The 14,065-nt window shown below is 40.7% G+C and overlaps 1 protein-coding gene across 3 annotated transcripts in view; it reads left to right on the top strand.

The window, feature by feature from the left end:
• LOC130921314 (gastrula zinc finger protein XlCGF57.1-like) overlaps positions 1-14,065 on the top strand; it is a 72,077-nt gene that overhangs the window by 11,459 nt on the left and 46,553 nt on the right. The window contains exon 3 of one of the 3 annotated variants that reach the window (XM_057845097.1): positions 4,776-6,752. The exons of the other annotated variants lie outside the window; for them this stretch is intronic. Within the exon in view, the coding sequence (XP_057701080.1) occupies positions 4,776-6,050 (1,275 nt within the window). The 3' untranslated portion in view covers positions 6,051-6,752. Of the gene's footprint in view, positions 1-4,775; positions 6,753-14,065 lie in introns of those variants that run through there. 3 annotated transcript variants of the gene reach the window in all.

A 14,065-nucleotide genomic window follows, 5' to 3' on the forward strand; every position in this document is an offset into this window, starting at 1 on the left:
TTACCACCACACTTGACTTTATTGTGGCATATGTTGCACTCTGCCTGTTTGTCTTTGTTGTCCTTTGAGGTGAAATGATCCCACACAGCTGACATTTTTACCGATAAAGTCTCCCGGTAAATTGAGAGACGGTAATGTAAATGTAGTGTGTTGAAGGTGTGCCGTAAAATGCGGACCGGTTTTTAGGGAAACCGAAGCAAAAACTGGAATGGATTATGTAAATCGGTGCGCTGGAAAACCCGGCCTGGATTTTTGAAAAAAAAAAACTGGAATGGAAGTCTGGATCGGAATTTATCCGTGTTGGCCGATCCGATACCGATTCGCATTTTTTTGCCCATATCTGCGTCCAATCCAATCCAAATATCGGATCGGGACATCTGTAATCGCCATATCGTCAGATCATCGTTATCGTGAGCTTAAATCGCAAATCGTGAGGTAACAAGAGGTTCCCACACCTAATATGTAGAATAAAGAAGAAAAATATCGATTGTCTATTGTCATGCAACACATTTTTAACACAAGGTATGCTTCTCAGCCCACCATTAAATAAAACGTGAAGTTAGTGAATTCATCAATGTAAACAGATAGTCCCCGGGTTACGAACGAGTTCCATTCCTACGCCGGAGATGTAACCCGAATTTCCGCGTAATTTGAAATTAACCCTTTAACCCTTAGATGCATAAATGGGTCAAAAATGACCCGGTGAGGTTGTTTTCTTGAAATATATTCGGAATGAAAAATTGTTATCAATTCATATTCCAGGTATTCCTCAGAAAACATGTTTTTGATATAATGCCATTAAAAGTTTCGATGAACTTTGTTATACATTTGAAGAAATTGTCATTTTTGTATTACTACCCTAAGCTTCCACAAGTGGGTCAAAAATGACCCACCTTCATTTTCTATGGAATCCAATCGGAGTCTTTCATTCTTATCAACTTTGGCTGTCAAGAATAGATTTACCGTGGTAGTTTGCCGGATGACACTTAATGACATCTGTCATAAGCATTCAGTAATGCCCATGATAGTGTCATGTCATAATTATGACGGTCATAAGATCAAATGAACCACCATTGCTTCAAGAAGCTTCATTTGGACATCACTGCTCCCTTGGAGAGACAGTCAACCTCTGCTGCCACCTGCCGTCACACTGTTGTTGTCCAACATGCCTCCTAGCATACATTGCAGCGCTACAGATGTAAATAACAATCAAAAATCATGTCATGTGCCAATTATTTCTTCAGTTGCTGTTCCAGTTGTTTCATTAATTGCTAGTTATGGTATTTGGTAACATTTATTTGACAGTCGTGCCATAAGACTATCATAATTATGACATGACACTGCCATGAGCATTAATGAATCCTTATGATGGATGTCATTTTGTGTCATCGACAAATTATCTCACTTTTGAATAGATTTAAAGATCTGAGCTGGACATAAATGGAGTTACTGACATAGTTTGCCGGATGACAATGACATCTGTCATAAGCATTTATTAATGCCCTTGATAGTGTTATAATTATGACAGTCTTATGACGCAGCTCTCAAATAAAGTGTTACCTATTAACCCAAATAAATCAACAAATAAGCCGCGCTGGACTATAAACTGCAGGATACTGAGGGAGGGAAAAAAGTAGCAGCTTATAGTCCAGAATTTACGGTACTTGTAAGTATTATGTCCATATAGTATTTTGTGTCTTTCGTGACTCTTTTTATTATTTATCAACAAATTAATCTACTTCATAACTAGCTAGCTAACTAAGGCTAGGTTCATACCGCAGGTCCTAATGCACAATTTCGATTTTTTTGTCATATCTGTTTTTTTGGCGTATCCGTTCAGACTGCCTTTGTCTAGGGTGACCAAACGTCCTCTTTTGCCCGGACAAGTCCTACTTTCACGCAGTATCCTCGTCGTCCGGGCGGGTTTTATAAATTCATAAAAACGTCCGTTTTTTTTTTTTTTTTCCACGGGACCAATTTGAAGAGAATCCCTCTGGCCGCTGGGTGGCAGCACCTGCCTGCGATGACATGGCTCCTAGTAGTAGGGAGGGAAGGAGTAGTCTTTCTTGTTTTTGTTGGCAGTTTACCCCTATCATGAGGCATTACCGCCATCTATTGGGTTGACAATTTGGCTACAACGCCTGCCTAGTTGTTAAGTTTTTTACGATAAATACGCATATAATGGCAACTGTTTACTTCTCTTGGAGCTTTGACTGTAAAATCCCGTTTGGTGTCGCATCGTTGCGCTGCCGATGATTGTAAACTTTTATAGCAAAGTTTGATTTTTGCCTCAGCTAGCTATCAGTAAGCTAAACCACGGTAGGCATTATGGGAAACGTAGTTTTTGATCTGCTACGTTTGTAAACATGCTGGTTGAGTAGTTTGTCAGTTTATTTTGGTTACTGTCTGTGTGCAATCTAGAACATTGAATGAGAATATCAATTGAATGGGAATAACAATTTGTCAAGGACAATTGTAGTGTTAGTAATTTATGAAAATGTTTAGGTGGCACATAGCCTACTGTGGGTATGTGTATTGACTGGACTACATTTCCATGGGTCTGCATAATATATATATATATATATATATATTTTTTTTTTTTTTAAACTGCATTTTTCCATCCAGAATGAGGGGGCACACTTTAAATACATTAAAGTGATATAGGCATCTTTGATTGAACTTGGAGTAAAATTCAAGTATCTTGAGGCCGGGCTGAGTGTCCTCTTTTTTTGGAAATTAAAATATAGTCACCCTACCTTTGTCCATTGAGCCTGTTCAAGTATCATACATGCGCTCTAATTCGCAGTCCAAGATGCGCTGAGCAAACTGGCCCACATGCGCAGGACCATTGGAGCAGAGAGAAAACCGAGCATTATCAGGCTTATCCTCAACCCATTTTATTTTTTTAAGACTGTTATCAAGCCCACTCCTTCCTCAAAAGCTGCCTTCAAGCTAGGCGCTAACGCTAATGTACAGCTGCACCGCTAACATAGCACCCGGTCTCTCTCCCTCTTTGCTGATTTTAATTGCTGCATGAATTCCAATTTGGGGGACTTGACAGTTCGGACCGCATCCATATTCTGGAAAAATGTGGCCCGGATGGGATTTTAACCACATACGAAAGTGACCTTGATCGAATTTGAAGTGGTCCACTTTTATGCGACTTTTCCCGTTCAGTCGAGTCGGAAAAACAAGAAAAAATTAGATTCAAACCTAGCCTAGGTTAGATAACATTACTGTATATATATATATATATATATATATATATATATATATATATATATATATATATATATATATATATATATATATATGTGTGTGTGTGTGTAGTGTGTGTGTATTTATTTATATATTATATATATTACATTTATTTATATATTCAAAACACGACTCTTATGTTTCCTTATCCAAAATGTCATAGCTGCTAGATTTACAGCTGAAATGGTCCTACAGATGTTGGATGATGGAGGCAGTGACAGGGTGGGACTCAAGTGTCCAAAATTTCTAATGATGAGGACCCAGACTATTGTTCAGGTGGCAGTGGCAGTTGTCCACCTGGAAATCCAACTAAACAGGATCAATCTGACTCATAAGATTCCACTTATGTGTCCTCTGAAGAAGAAAGTGTCCAAATCATGGTCAACAGAATGAGTTGGTAGAGCTCTTACTAGAGAGAAATACCTCCCACCCAGGGCAGAACACAGAACCACAATATCCTCAGAAATCGGTCAGTGCCTCCGCAAGGGCTTAGCACCGCTGTCTCACCAAAAACATGCATGGGAGCTCTTCATCATTGATGATAAAAAAACAAGGAAGGATAAAGTCTATTGCTGTTCTGTTTTTTTTTTTTTTTTTTTTCATAAAATTGTAATTGAATCATAAAGATATTTCAAGCATGAAATCATTCTTGTGTGGCCCTAAATATAATACTAATTAAGATACAAGTGATTATTCTTCACCAAAATGGCACAAAAACAAATTTGTTCTAATATGGGTCATTTTTGACCCACTTATGGAAGAGTGTAGGGTCCAGTAACTTGTGCATCTAAGGGTTAAATACCGCCTCAATCTCGGAATAACTATCCAAAAACGCGTAATACACACCATTGTACTGTCCCCGCCAAGATGTTGACGATACGTCCGTGTGGTTTCCTGACTTTATTCAGCTTTTCATTACATCAACATTTGCAGAATGAAACTAAATTAAAAATGAAATTAAATCAGTTTCATCGTCAATAACAGCAATTCAAATTTTTGTTAATAACTCGCTGCTGATACAGCAATAACAACGAACAAAAATTATTAGCATGGATCAGTTAGCGTCCGCACATGTTCAAAAATAATCTCATCTCGCTCCAAGTATTCGATCACAATTGAAAGCACACAAGAAACTGTACAAAAGGTGTTGCCTCTGGGTGCTTCTAAAGTAAGAAATGTGCGCGTAGGCTCTTTCCTTTCTCACAATCGGCTTCTTCGTGGGAACAAATGGCTCCTCGTGTGTGTGCGTGCGCTCATTTTAGCGTGAGCAAATATGTTCTTCGTGTGTAAATGCGCTCTGACTTGCAAGTCTCGCGTGCAGAAGTACTACCTGCCCTATGTTTCCTACGCCAAAATAAAAGCATGCATCACAAAAGTCAACATTATAAAAAAAAAACATTGGAGGCTCCAGCGTCGTAAAGTTGAAATCATATCAGTCGGGTACGTCGTAACCTGTATTTCTCTCTATATCTCAAATGTCAGCATATCAGGTGATTTTTTTTTTCCTCCCCACCCAGAGTCCCGCAGACGTCACTGTCAAAGATCTTCACCCTGAGAAGCACGATCCTGTCCACGTTAAACAGGAGGAGTCCGAAATGCTGTGGATCAAACAGGAGGCGGAGCCAGAGACCCCTGACATTAAAGAAGAAAAACAGGAAGTTGAAATCCTCAAGTTTCCAATGGGTGTCAGTGTAAAGAGCGAAGAAGACAAAGGTCCAAGCGGTGGCAGCGGAGCAGCGAAACCTTCGAGCGACGGCTCGTTTGAGCACCTGACAACAAAAGGAGAGGGACGATCGAAACCGGACGGCCTCTTAGCTCCTCTTTCAGACAGCGACGACATAACGTCACATTCTTCTGACTTTAATACTGATGAGGAGGAGGATGACTTTGACCAAAATGCTTCAAACCCCTTAAACAAGTCGTCATTTAAAAGAGACTCAAAAGAATGTGCGGTTGGGGAACCTTTTCCCTGCTCACTTTGTGATAAAACATTTCCTTGGAAATGCAAGTTAAAGGCACACATGCGTACACACACTGGAGAGAAGCCTTTTTCCTGCACAGTTTGTGGTAAAAGATACTTCACAAATGCATTTTTAAAGATTCACACAAGAAATCACACTGGAGAGATGCCTTTTGCCTGCACACTTTGTGGGAAAAGATTCACCAATAAGGGAGTTTTAAACAGGCACACAAGCACACACACTGGAGAGAAGCCTTATGCCTGCACACTTTGTGGTAAAAGATTCCCCGATAAGGGAGGTTTAAACAAGCACACAAGAAGACACACTGGAGAGAAGCCTTTTGCTTGCACACTTTGTGGTAAAAGATTCATCGAGAAGGGAGGTTTAACCAAACACACAAGCAGACACACTGAAGAGAGGCCTTATGCCTGCACACTTTGTGATAAAAAATACTTCGCGAAAGCCAATTTAAACCTTCACACAAGAACACACACTGGAGAGAAGCCTTTTGCCTGCACACTTTGTGATAAAAGATTCATCGAGAAGGGAGGTTTAAACAAACACACAAAAACACACACTGAAGAGAAGCCTTATGCCTGCACACTTTGTGATAAAAAATACTCCACAAAAGCAAGTTTAAACATTCACACAAGAAACCACACTGGAGAGAGGCCTTTTGCCTGCACAGTTTGTGGTAAAAGATTCGTCCAGAAGCGTAGTTTAAAGAGTCACACGAGAACACACACTGGACAGAAGCCTTATGCCTGCACACTCTGCAATGAAGGATTTTCTCGGAAGACTGATTTAGAAAGACATAAGCGCAAACACTGAAATACATAATGATATGAAATGACGTAAAGAACGACATTATTTTTCAGGTGCTGTTCTTTTTCACAACTATCCAATATACAGTATATGGTGGAAAACTATGGGGCTAGATCAGTCTCATAATGAACATACACACATGCGCGATGCACACACTCATTTAACACGAAACATGTATTGTGGGATTTGTAAACACATATGACACGTTCGTGTGATACACCATTTCATGTGATACACCATTCCATTCAAACTTTTGTATTCAAAATTACTATTTCTTTTTACCAAATTTAAATTGCAATATTTGAACATAAATGTTACGAATGGGGGGTAATTTATGCGTTTGTTCAGGTATGTTTGTTTCCCTTTCACTTTGTATTGGTTTATGTTGTGTTTTTACCTGTATTTTTCCTTTGCAGTAGTTTCATCCTGTGTGATCAGGGGGGGGCTCCACAGCTGGAACCACATCAACCAATCATCTGTTTGTCCTTCCACTCCACAAGTTGAATTGTTTGCTTTGTCAGGAGAGGCGGTGGCAGCTCTCAATTTGGTTGTGTTGGTTTGTTGAAGCCTGTTATGTTTTGACTTTGGTTCTGTTTGTGAAGTTTGCTTTCTGCCACTTGTTTACTAATAGTAAACAAGTGGCATTATTTTTGGTAACTATTGTTAAAACTAAAGTGTAAATAGGTAGTTGTCAAATGTGTTGCTCTGAAATAAAAACAATACTACATTTTGATATTAGACAGTTTCATTGCAAATCAGTTTAAAGATGATCGTATTTAATTTTTGCACTGGTATTGATAAATAAAATCCTGTCAGCTCCCCTGTCGTCCTCATCTCAGATCATCAAATGCTGACAAGAAATAATTGTTTGCTCTTTACGATGTCGCCTTTCCACCCTCATTCGTCTGTTAAAAAAATGTAGACATATTGCGACATCTCCCGTGCCCGCTTGCGTTGTTTTTGGGTGCTTGAGTAGCACATGATGGACGGATGGACGTAATTTGTCAAACCAACAAACACCCGACATGCTCTGACACGAAAAAAATAAAACACTCGGGGGAAAAAATGACATGTATATACTGTTCAATTGGTGATGATACTAAATATTCATTTTCCTGTGCACAGATGAGGTAAATATCGCTGCCATGAAGCCTCCATATATTGACAGTTCTCTCCTCCATGCGGTGCCGTGACGTGTCCGCTGCTCAGCTTTTGCTTGCCTGAGACTAGAGAAAGTTTTATACGACTGTAAATTTGATAGTATGTCGTCAAATGTAGTCCCAAGTCTGTTGAGAAAAGTAGTACACTAAACCATGCTCGCTAGGTTTGCGTGGTGTTTTTGTCTGTTTGAGCAACATATGATTGGCTCCACATTAACAAATATGTGACAAAGTCATTTCCTTTCATTTTTTGACTCGTTCACTGCGCGACTGGCAAGTCTCGTTGGCAACAAACTCGGTCAGGAGCCAGAGGACCGAGTAAGTGAACGGGAAGTGACATAACTCAGTCTTGCTAGTGCTGTATCGGTCGCGAACGATTCGTTCTTTTTGAACGAATTGTTTGGGTGAACGAGACCGAACTAATCACCATCTGCACTGATTCGTTCTATGAAGTTGGTGGCGCTTGTTCGCTGCGTGGGAGGGCGTTGAGCAAGCGGCAGCGTCTTCTGACATCGCACACGACCAATCAGACGCCAGCCTCATCGCGGGCAGGGGAGGGAGCGGAAACAGAATCATGGCGTATGTCACTCATTTCCACGTGTGGCCAATAAGCAGCCAGCGTGCAGGCAGGGGGGAAAGACTGAGTTTTGTCACTTCCCGTTCAGTGATTCGGTCCTCCGGTTCCTGACCTAGCTTGCTGCTAACTTGACTTTCCAGTAATGACTATGCGGTGAACGAGTCATAAAATGAAAGGAAACGACTTTGTCACATATTTGTTAACGTGGAGCCTATCAAATGCTGCTCAAAAAGACAAAAACACCACACAAATCTAGTGAGCATGGTTTAGTGTTCTACTTTTCTCAACAGACTCGGGACTGTGCCTATGACGATATACTATCAAATTTACAGTAATAGGGAATGGGACGTACTACGTCACTGTTTGGACGCGCCTCCATGCTGGCAATATGATTTACTTCCGGTTCGGCAGAGTCAATGCGGATTGTAACGTGTGGTCGTGCTAAGCTAACTCTTTCGGTGTTTTAGAAAGAAATTATGGGTGTGTATTGTTGTGTTACCGGATGCAACAGCTTCTCCTACAACTAAAAAAAGGGCGAGGAAAACTGGACTCACTTTTCACCGTTTTCCTGCATGGAGGACCAAATATCAGATCACGAAGGCACGACTGATGGCTGGATTGCAGCGGTTCGTCGGAAAAGCATTTCTTATGATCATATTTCTGCTGGAATGAGAGTATTCCCCTCATCTCTACTCTTGTAAGTTGAACGATTTATCCGTTTTGGTTTCAGTACGGTTTTTTGTTTTTTTTACTGTTGTGTAAATCTGCCTCGATAGCAATGCTAACCTACTCCTCCTCCTCACCTACCTGTTGTGTTACTAGGAAAACCTGCATATGAAATGCTGACAACACATCCCGATTGGTCACCATATCTCTTCTTGGGTTATTCTGAGGTCAAGCGCACCACATCGGAGCGTTATGAGAGGTTGGAAAGGCGAAGAGTGCACGCTGAAACTTCAGTTTGCTCTGCTCTTACAAACACGATCCAAAGTGTTGTTGTGAAAAGTCAATAAAATATGAATACCAAAACATGACTTGAACAACTTCTTGACAAACTGTAACTGCTTGTTGTTTACTTCAGGTCTTCATAATAAACAGGTGTAATAATTACAAAGTCAGGTGACTTAATTTTGTTATTCTATTTGGAATATGCATTGACAATTTTTGGACAGTGTTCTAGACAAGAACTGGGACTGATAAGTTGCAATAGATTTATTTCAAGTAATGCAATTTCTCCAATACTATATTTTAATTGACAGTTTAAAATCTTTAAATTAGTGCAAACAAGGCCCACCCTCTGACGGTGGCAGCAAATATTATATAATTATAAGTAATACACAAATACAAGATCACAATAAACGTGTCTTTGTCAAAGCAGTTTAAAACACTATTTACTGGCCTTGGGTAAATTGCCAGACAGGATAAATATGTGCTTTAAAGTTCTTGCATTTCCATTTTAAGTATTGCAAGTACTAGTCTCCAACACAGTATTTGAACTGACAGTTTAAAATCCTTTTAGTACAAAATGGCCCACACTCTGGCAGGGGACAGCAAATATTATAATACATAATACATTATAAAAAGCTATATACTATATAAATACAAGATCACAACAAAACCTGTATTTTTTCAAAGCAGTTAAAAAACATCCAGTGGCCTTAGGTAAATAAAGGTGTAAAAATATGTACTTTACAGTTCTTGCATTTCTATTTTAGGTATTGCAACTTTTCCAACACTATTTGAATTGACAGTCTAAAGTCTCCATAAGTGCAAATAAGAATATTATAATTTAAAAATAATAATAGAATATATAAATTCAACATTACAATGAAACGTGTCTTTGTCAAAGTGGTTTAAAAAAAATAATAATAATAATAATACGTCACTGGCCATAGTTAAATAGCCAGGCAGAATAAATATGTGCATTACAGTTCTTGCATTTTCACAAGTTAAAAGCCCGCAGTTCATCGACGAGAAGGGCAGACCCAGATGGCGTCTGCAGCAGGGGCTTGTTTGAGTCCGACACAGGACAAATGGAACCACTCCATTGAACAAATTTTCTTTGTCAAATGATCCAAGAAGAGAGATGGTGACAAATCGGGATGTGTTGTCAGCAGGTTTACCTAGGAACACAACAGGTAGGTGAGTCGTAGTAGGCGAGCATTGCTACCGAGGCAGATTTACACAACGGTGTAAAAAAAGAAAAACGTATTGAAACCAAAAGTGGATAAATCGTTCAACTTACAAGAGTAGAGATGACAGGAACACACTCTCATTCCAGCAGAAATATGATCATAAGAAATGCTTTTCCGACGAACCGCTGCAATCCAGCCATCCGTCGTACCTTCGTGATCTGATATTTGGTCCTCCATGCAGGAAAACGGTGAAAAGTGAGTCCAGTTTTCCTCGCCCTTTTTTTAGTCGTAGGAGAAGCTGTTGCACCCGGTAACACAACAATACACACCCATAATTTCTTTCTAAAACACCGAAAGAGTTAGCTTAGCACGACCACACGTTACAATCCGCATTGAGTCTGCCGACCCGGAAGTGAATCATATTGCCAGCATGGAGGCGCGTCCAAACAATGACGTAGTACGTCCCATTCCCTATTTAAAACGCGTAGCTACGAGGCAAGCAAAACCTGAGCTGCGGTCGCGTGACGGCAGTGAAGCGGGCAGAGAACTGTCACTATATGGAGGCTTCATGGCAGCGATATGTACCTCATATGTGCACAGAAAAAAAATAATATTTAGTATGATCACAATAATACTGATTTGCAATGAAACTGTATATACATGTCAATTTTTTCCGAGTGTTTTTTTTTTTTTTCGTGTCAGAGGGTGTCGGTTGGTTTGACAAATTATGTCAATCCGTCCATCATGTGCTACTCAAGCGCCCCAAAAACAAAGCGCGCGGACACGGGAGATGTCGCAATATGTCTACATTTTTCTTAACAGACTAATGAGAGTAGAAAGGCGAAATCATAAAGCAAACAATTATTTCTCGTCAGCATTTGACGATCTGAGATGCGGGGACGACAGGGGAGCTGACCGGATTATTTTATTTATTAATACCAGTGCAAAAATTCAAAACGATCATCTTAATAATAAAAAACAAAAATACAACAGAGCGAGAGGTTAATATGATGTGTTGGCCGTTCCATAATTAGAAATTAAACTTTCGATTTATTTTTATTTTCGTGACAGCAAGCATGCCGCGTTGGCTGGTAGCAGCACTGCAGCAGCATTGTATATGTGAGCAAGATCATGCTAAAGAAAGTCCGTGCGCCCCCGACCCCAAACCCCGACTTCCCCCTCAAAAGGAAAATGTTTAACCGTGTCCTAATTCGAAATGCAAGCACGAGCCATGACTTTGAGCCCATAGAACTAGGACAGACGACGCGGAAGTTCTCCCTCGCTTTTGCAGCAGCGGGAGGGAGACGAGGCTGTCTCTGAGAGCAGAATGATATCGCCTGTCACTCATTTCTGAAACTACGACGAGTGGTCAATGTGCAAGAGAGGGAGGGACCAAGCAATGTCACTTCCCGTTCAGTTATACTGCGAAGCGGTCTTTGGTGATTCGTTCGGCAACGTCACTTCCCGTTCACTAACCGAACGATTCATTTGGGTGGGGAGGGAGATGAGGGGGGCGAACGATTCGTTGAACGATTCGTTTGAACGAATCGTTTTACTGAACGAACCGGAATGGATTCGTTTACTCAAGTGAACGACAGATCCCGTCACTAAGTCTTGCCCCCTGCGTGCACGCTGGCTGCTTATTGGCCACACGTGGAAGTGAGTGACAGACGCCCTGATTCTGTTTCCGCTCCCTCCCCTGCCCGCGATGAGGCTGGCGTCTGATTGGTCGTGTGCGATGTCAGAAGACACGTGACCTGAGGGAACATTCTTTTTGCAGTGCTAGAATAAAGTGGATTTGCACATCTACTCAGTGGATGGTACTGGCACTCTCATTTTCAGAGTGTGCGCAGTATTTTTTTAACCAATCGAGCACACAGCACAGAGATATGAAGAGCTGTACGCCGATTTTGGGCAGGGCTCACGCAGCGACTCACTGTCTTCGCCGGTTCTCGCTTGTCTGCCCGAGGAGTGCCATGTTCGCCCTGGGAGCGTCACGACGACCGCTCTCACCTCCGGTTCTCCCCCGGCCTCCGAGAATGCGCCCTTTTCGGGCCGTTTGGCTTTGACTATTAATACGGTGGGAGATGAGGAAAGACCACTCTGTTTCCTGTGTCTAAAAATGTTTGTAACGGACAGTGGGAAACCAAAGTCAATTAAGGTGTCACTTGAAGACTTTAGAACCCAATCTCATTGATAAGCTGCTTGATTGTTTTTCAGCGAAAACGTGCCAAATATTGCCGTCAATCGTCCCGCTTTGTCAGTGTTACATCAGTAAACCCGCGAGCACTGTTTAGCATGCTCAGTGCAAAATAACCACACACGTTTGCAAAGGAGCTGATACTGCCTCCAGCAAAAATAAAAGCTGTCGCTCTGTCCACTAACAGTGTCATTTTTGTTTTTCGGTCAAATTGTTTGGCATATTGTCCTAATGAGTTAATGTTGCCAATCAATTTGAATTTAACTCATTCACTCCCAGCCATTTTCACCGGAGCAAGGCCCTTCGCTCCCAGGCCGTTTTACTGAATTTTGACTGATTTTGCAAGGCCCACAGAAAATTCTGTTCTATTGCTATATAAACATGGAACCCACCAAAACAAAGATTAGACTCTCTTCTTTCAGCAGAAAAAAAGTTAGTTCATATCTTTTTCCTTTCTTTGGAAATCATCATTAAAAAATAGCTTAGTTTGAGCAATTTTCCAATTTGTGATGAAAAAAACGGAGAAATTGAGCTTTTTGTGAGAGCATACATTTCAAACATAACTTTGACATATACACAGCTATTTCTTTTCTTTAGTTACATCCCAAATATCTGAATGTTTTCCTGTTACAAAATAAGATAAACAACAAGACAAATGGAGCTTTTGATAGCAAAGTAACAATTTATTTACACATAACTGAAAGATGACGCTGTTCTGGCCGCGACAGCCAGTTAAACTTTTCACTCATCGCCGTCTGTCTCATAAAGATGAATTTTTTGGAGTCTCTGCGGGCTCTGCTCGCGAGCAGCACGGACTCAAAGGCATCGTCCGCTGCACTAGTGGTCCCGGTCGTTCTGCTCGATCGTCCAGCGCCTGGCATCCAGGGCGTCCTACCAGTTGTTCTGCTCAGTCGTCCGCCACCGGGCATCCATTTGGTCGTCTTCCACCGGCGCCCGGCCGTACAGCCTGGCCGTTCGTTGCCTTTAACTCGGGTTTCGGGTCTTACCAAATACGCTACTATTCTCCAGTGGCCAGTTTTATTGCTTTAAAATGTGTTTTCAGCTTTGTGCTTTGGAGCTAAATTGAATCAGAGAACCCAGAGACGTCTTTTTCTTAAAAAAAAGGAAAAAAAATGTAAAAGATGTATAAATACATCTTTGGGACACTGACGCAGTTAAAAAATAGAATGTATTTAAAATGAGTGAATATTATTCTTTGATTTTATCAAATTTTATTTTTCAGTATCAAATGGTCAAAAAATGTACCTTGAGTGTATTTTTACAGTTTGGACGTGACTTTTTTTTTTTTTTAAATTAGGGCAAATTAATGCGTTGTAGGTGTTTTCTGTTACAAACATAAAAATGTTAATAAAGTTGTAGTTTGTTGTAAGTTGATCCTTACTTTTCATCTTTAATAAAAAACGAAGTACAAAATGTTAACAAAGTACCCTCTAAGCTGCGCGCGTGCGCAGTCGCACACTGCTTGCACATACTCAGCGCACAAGACAATATATGCAGCACACAAAATAAAATTCAACTGAAACGTAGTGTCACTGTCAGCGCCAAAGTCATGTGTCAGCACGACACTCCTATTGGTGCGTTAGATTCTGCAATGTGACGTTCATAATAGGAAATGAATGGAAATCGTGTATGAAGGAGATGTTTACAGAGCTAATCCTACCAACTCTCTCCGAAAATGATGTGCCTGGTGCCAAATTGACTGGCTAAGATGTGGAAGAACATAAAAATGTTCAGTTAAAGAGATGGCTTTACTGTCGAAGGCTGAAAAAAACGAGCCAACCTAAGCATAGCTTTAGCTTTTTTATCGACGCGAGTGACAATGACATTCTGCTGTTTCAACAAGCTATCCTTTACCATCAGCCCTGTCTTTCTTATATATTATATCCTCTGGTTGTCCTACGTCTCTTACCGTTCTTGGGGGTAGTTTA

This window comes from Corythoichthys intestinalis, chromosome 1 (genome assembly GCF_030265065.1).
Source record: "Corythoichthys intestinalis isolate RoL2023-P3 chromosome 1, ASM3026506v1, whole genome shotgun sequence".
In the NCBI taxonomy this organism is placed as follows: Eukaryota; Metazoa; Chordata; class Actinopteri; order Syngnathiformes; family Syngnathidae; genus Corythoichthys; species Corythoichthys intestinalis.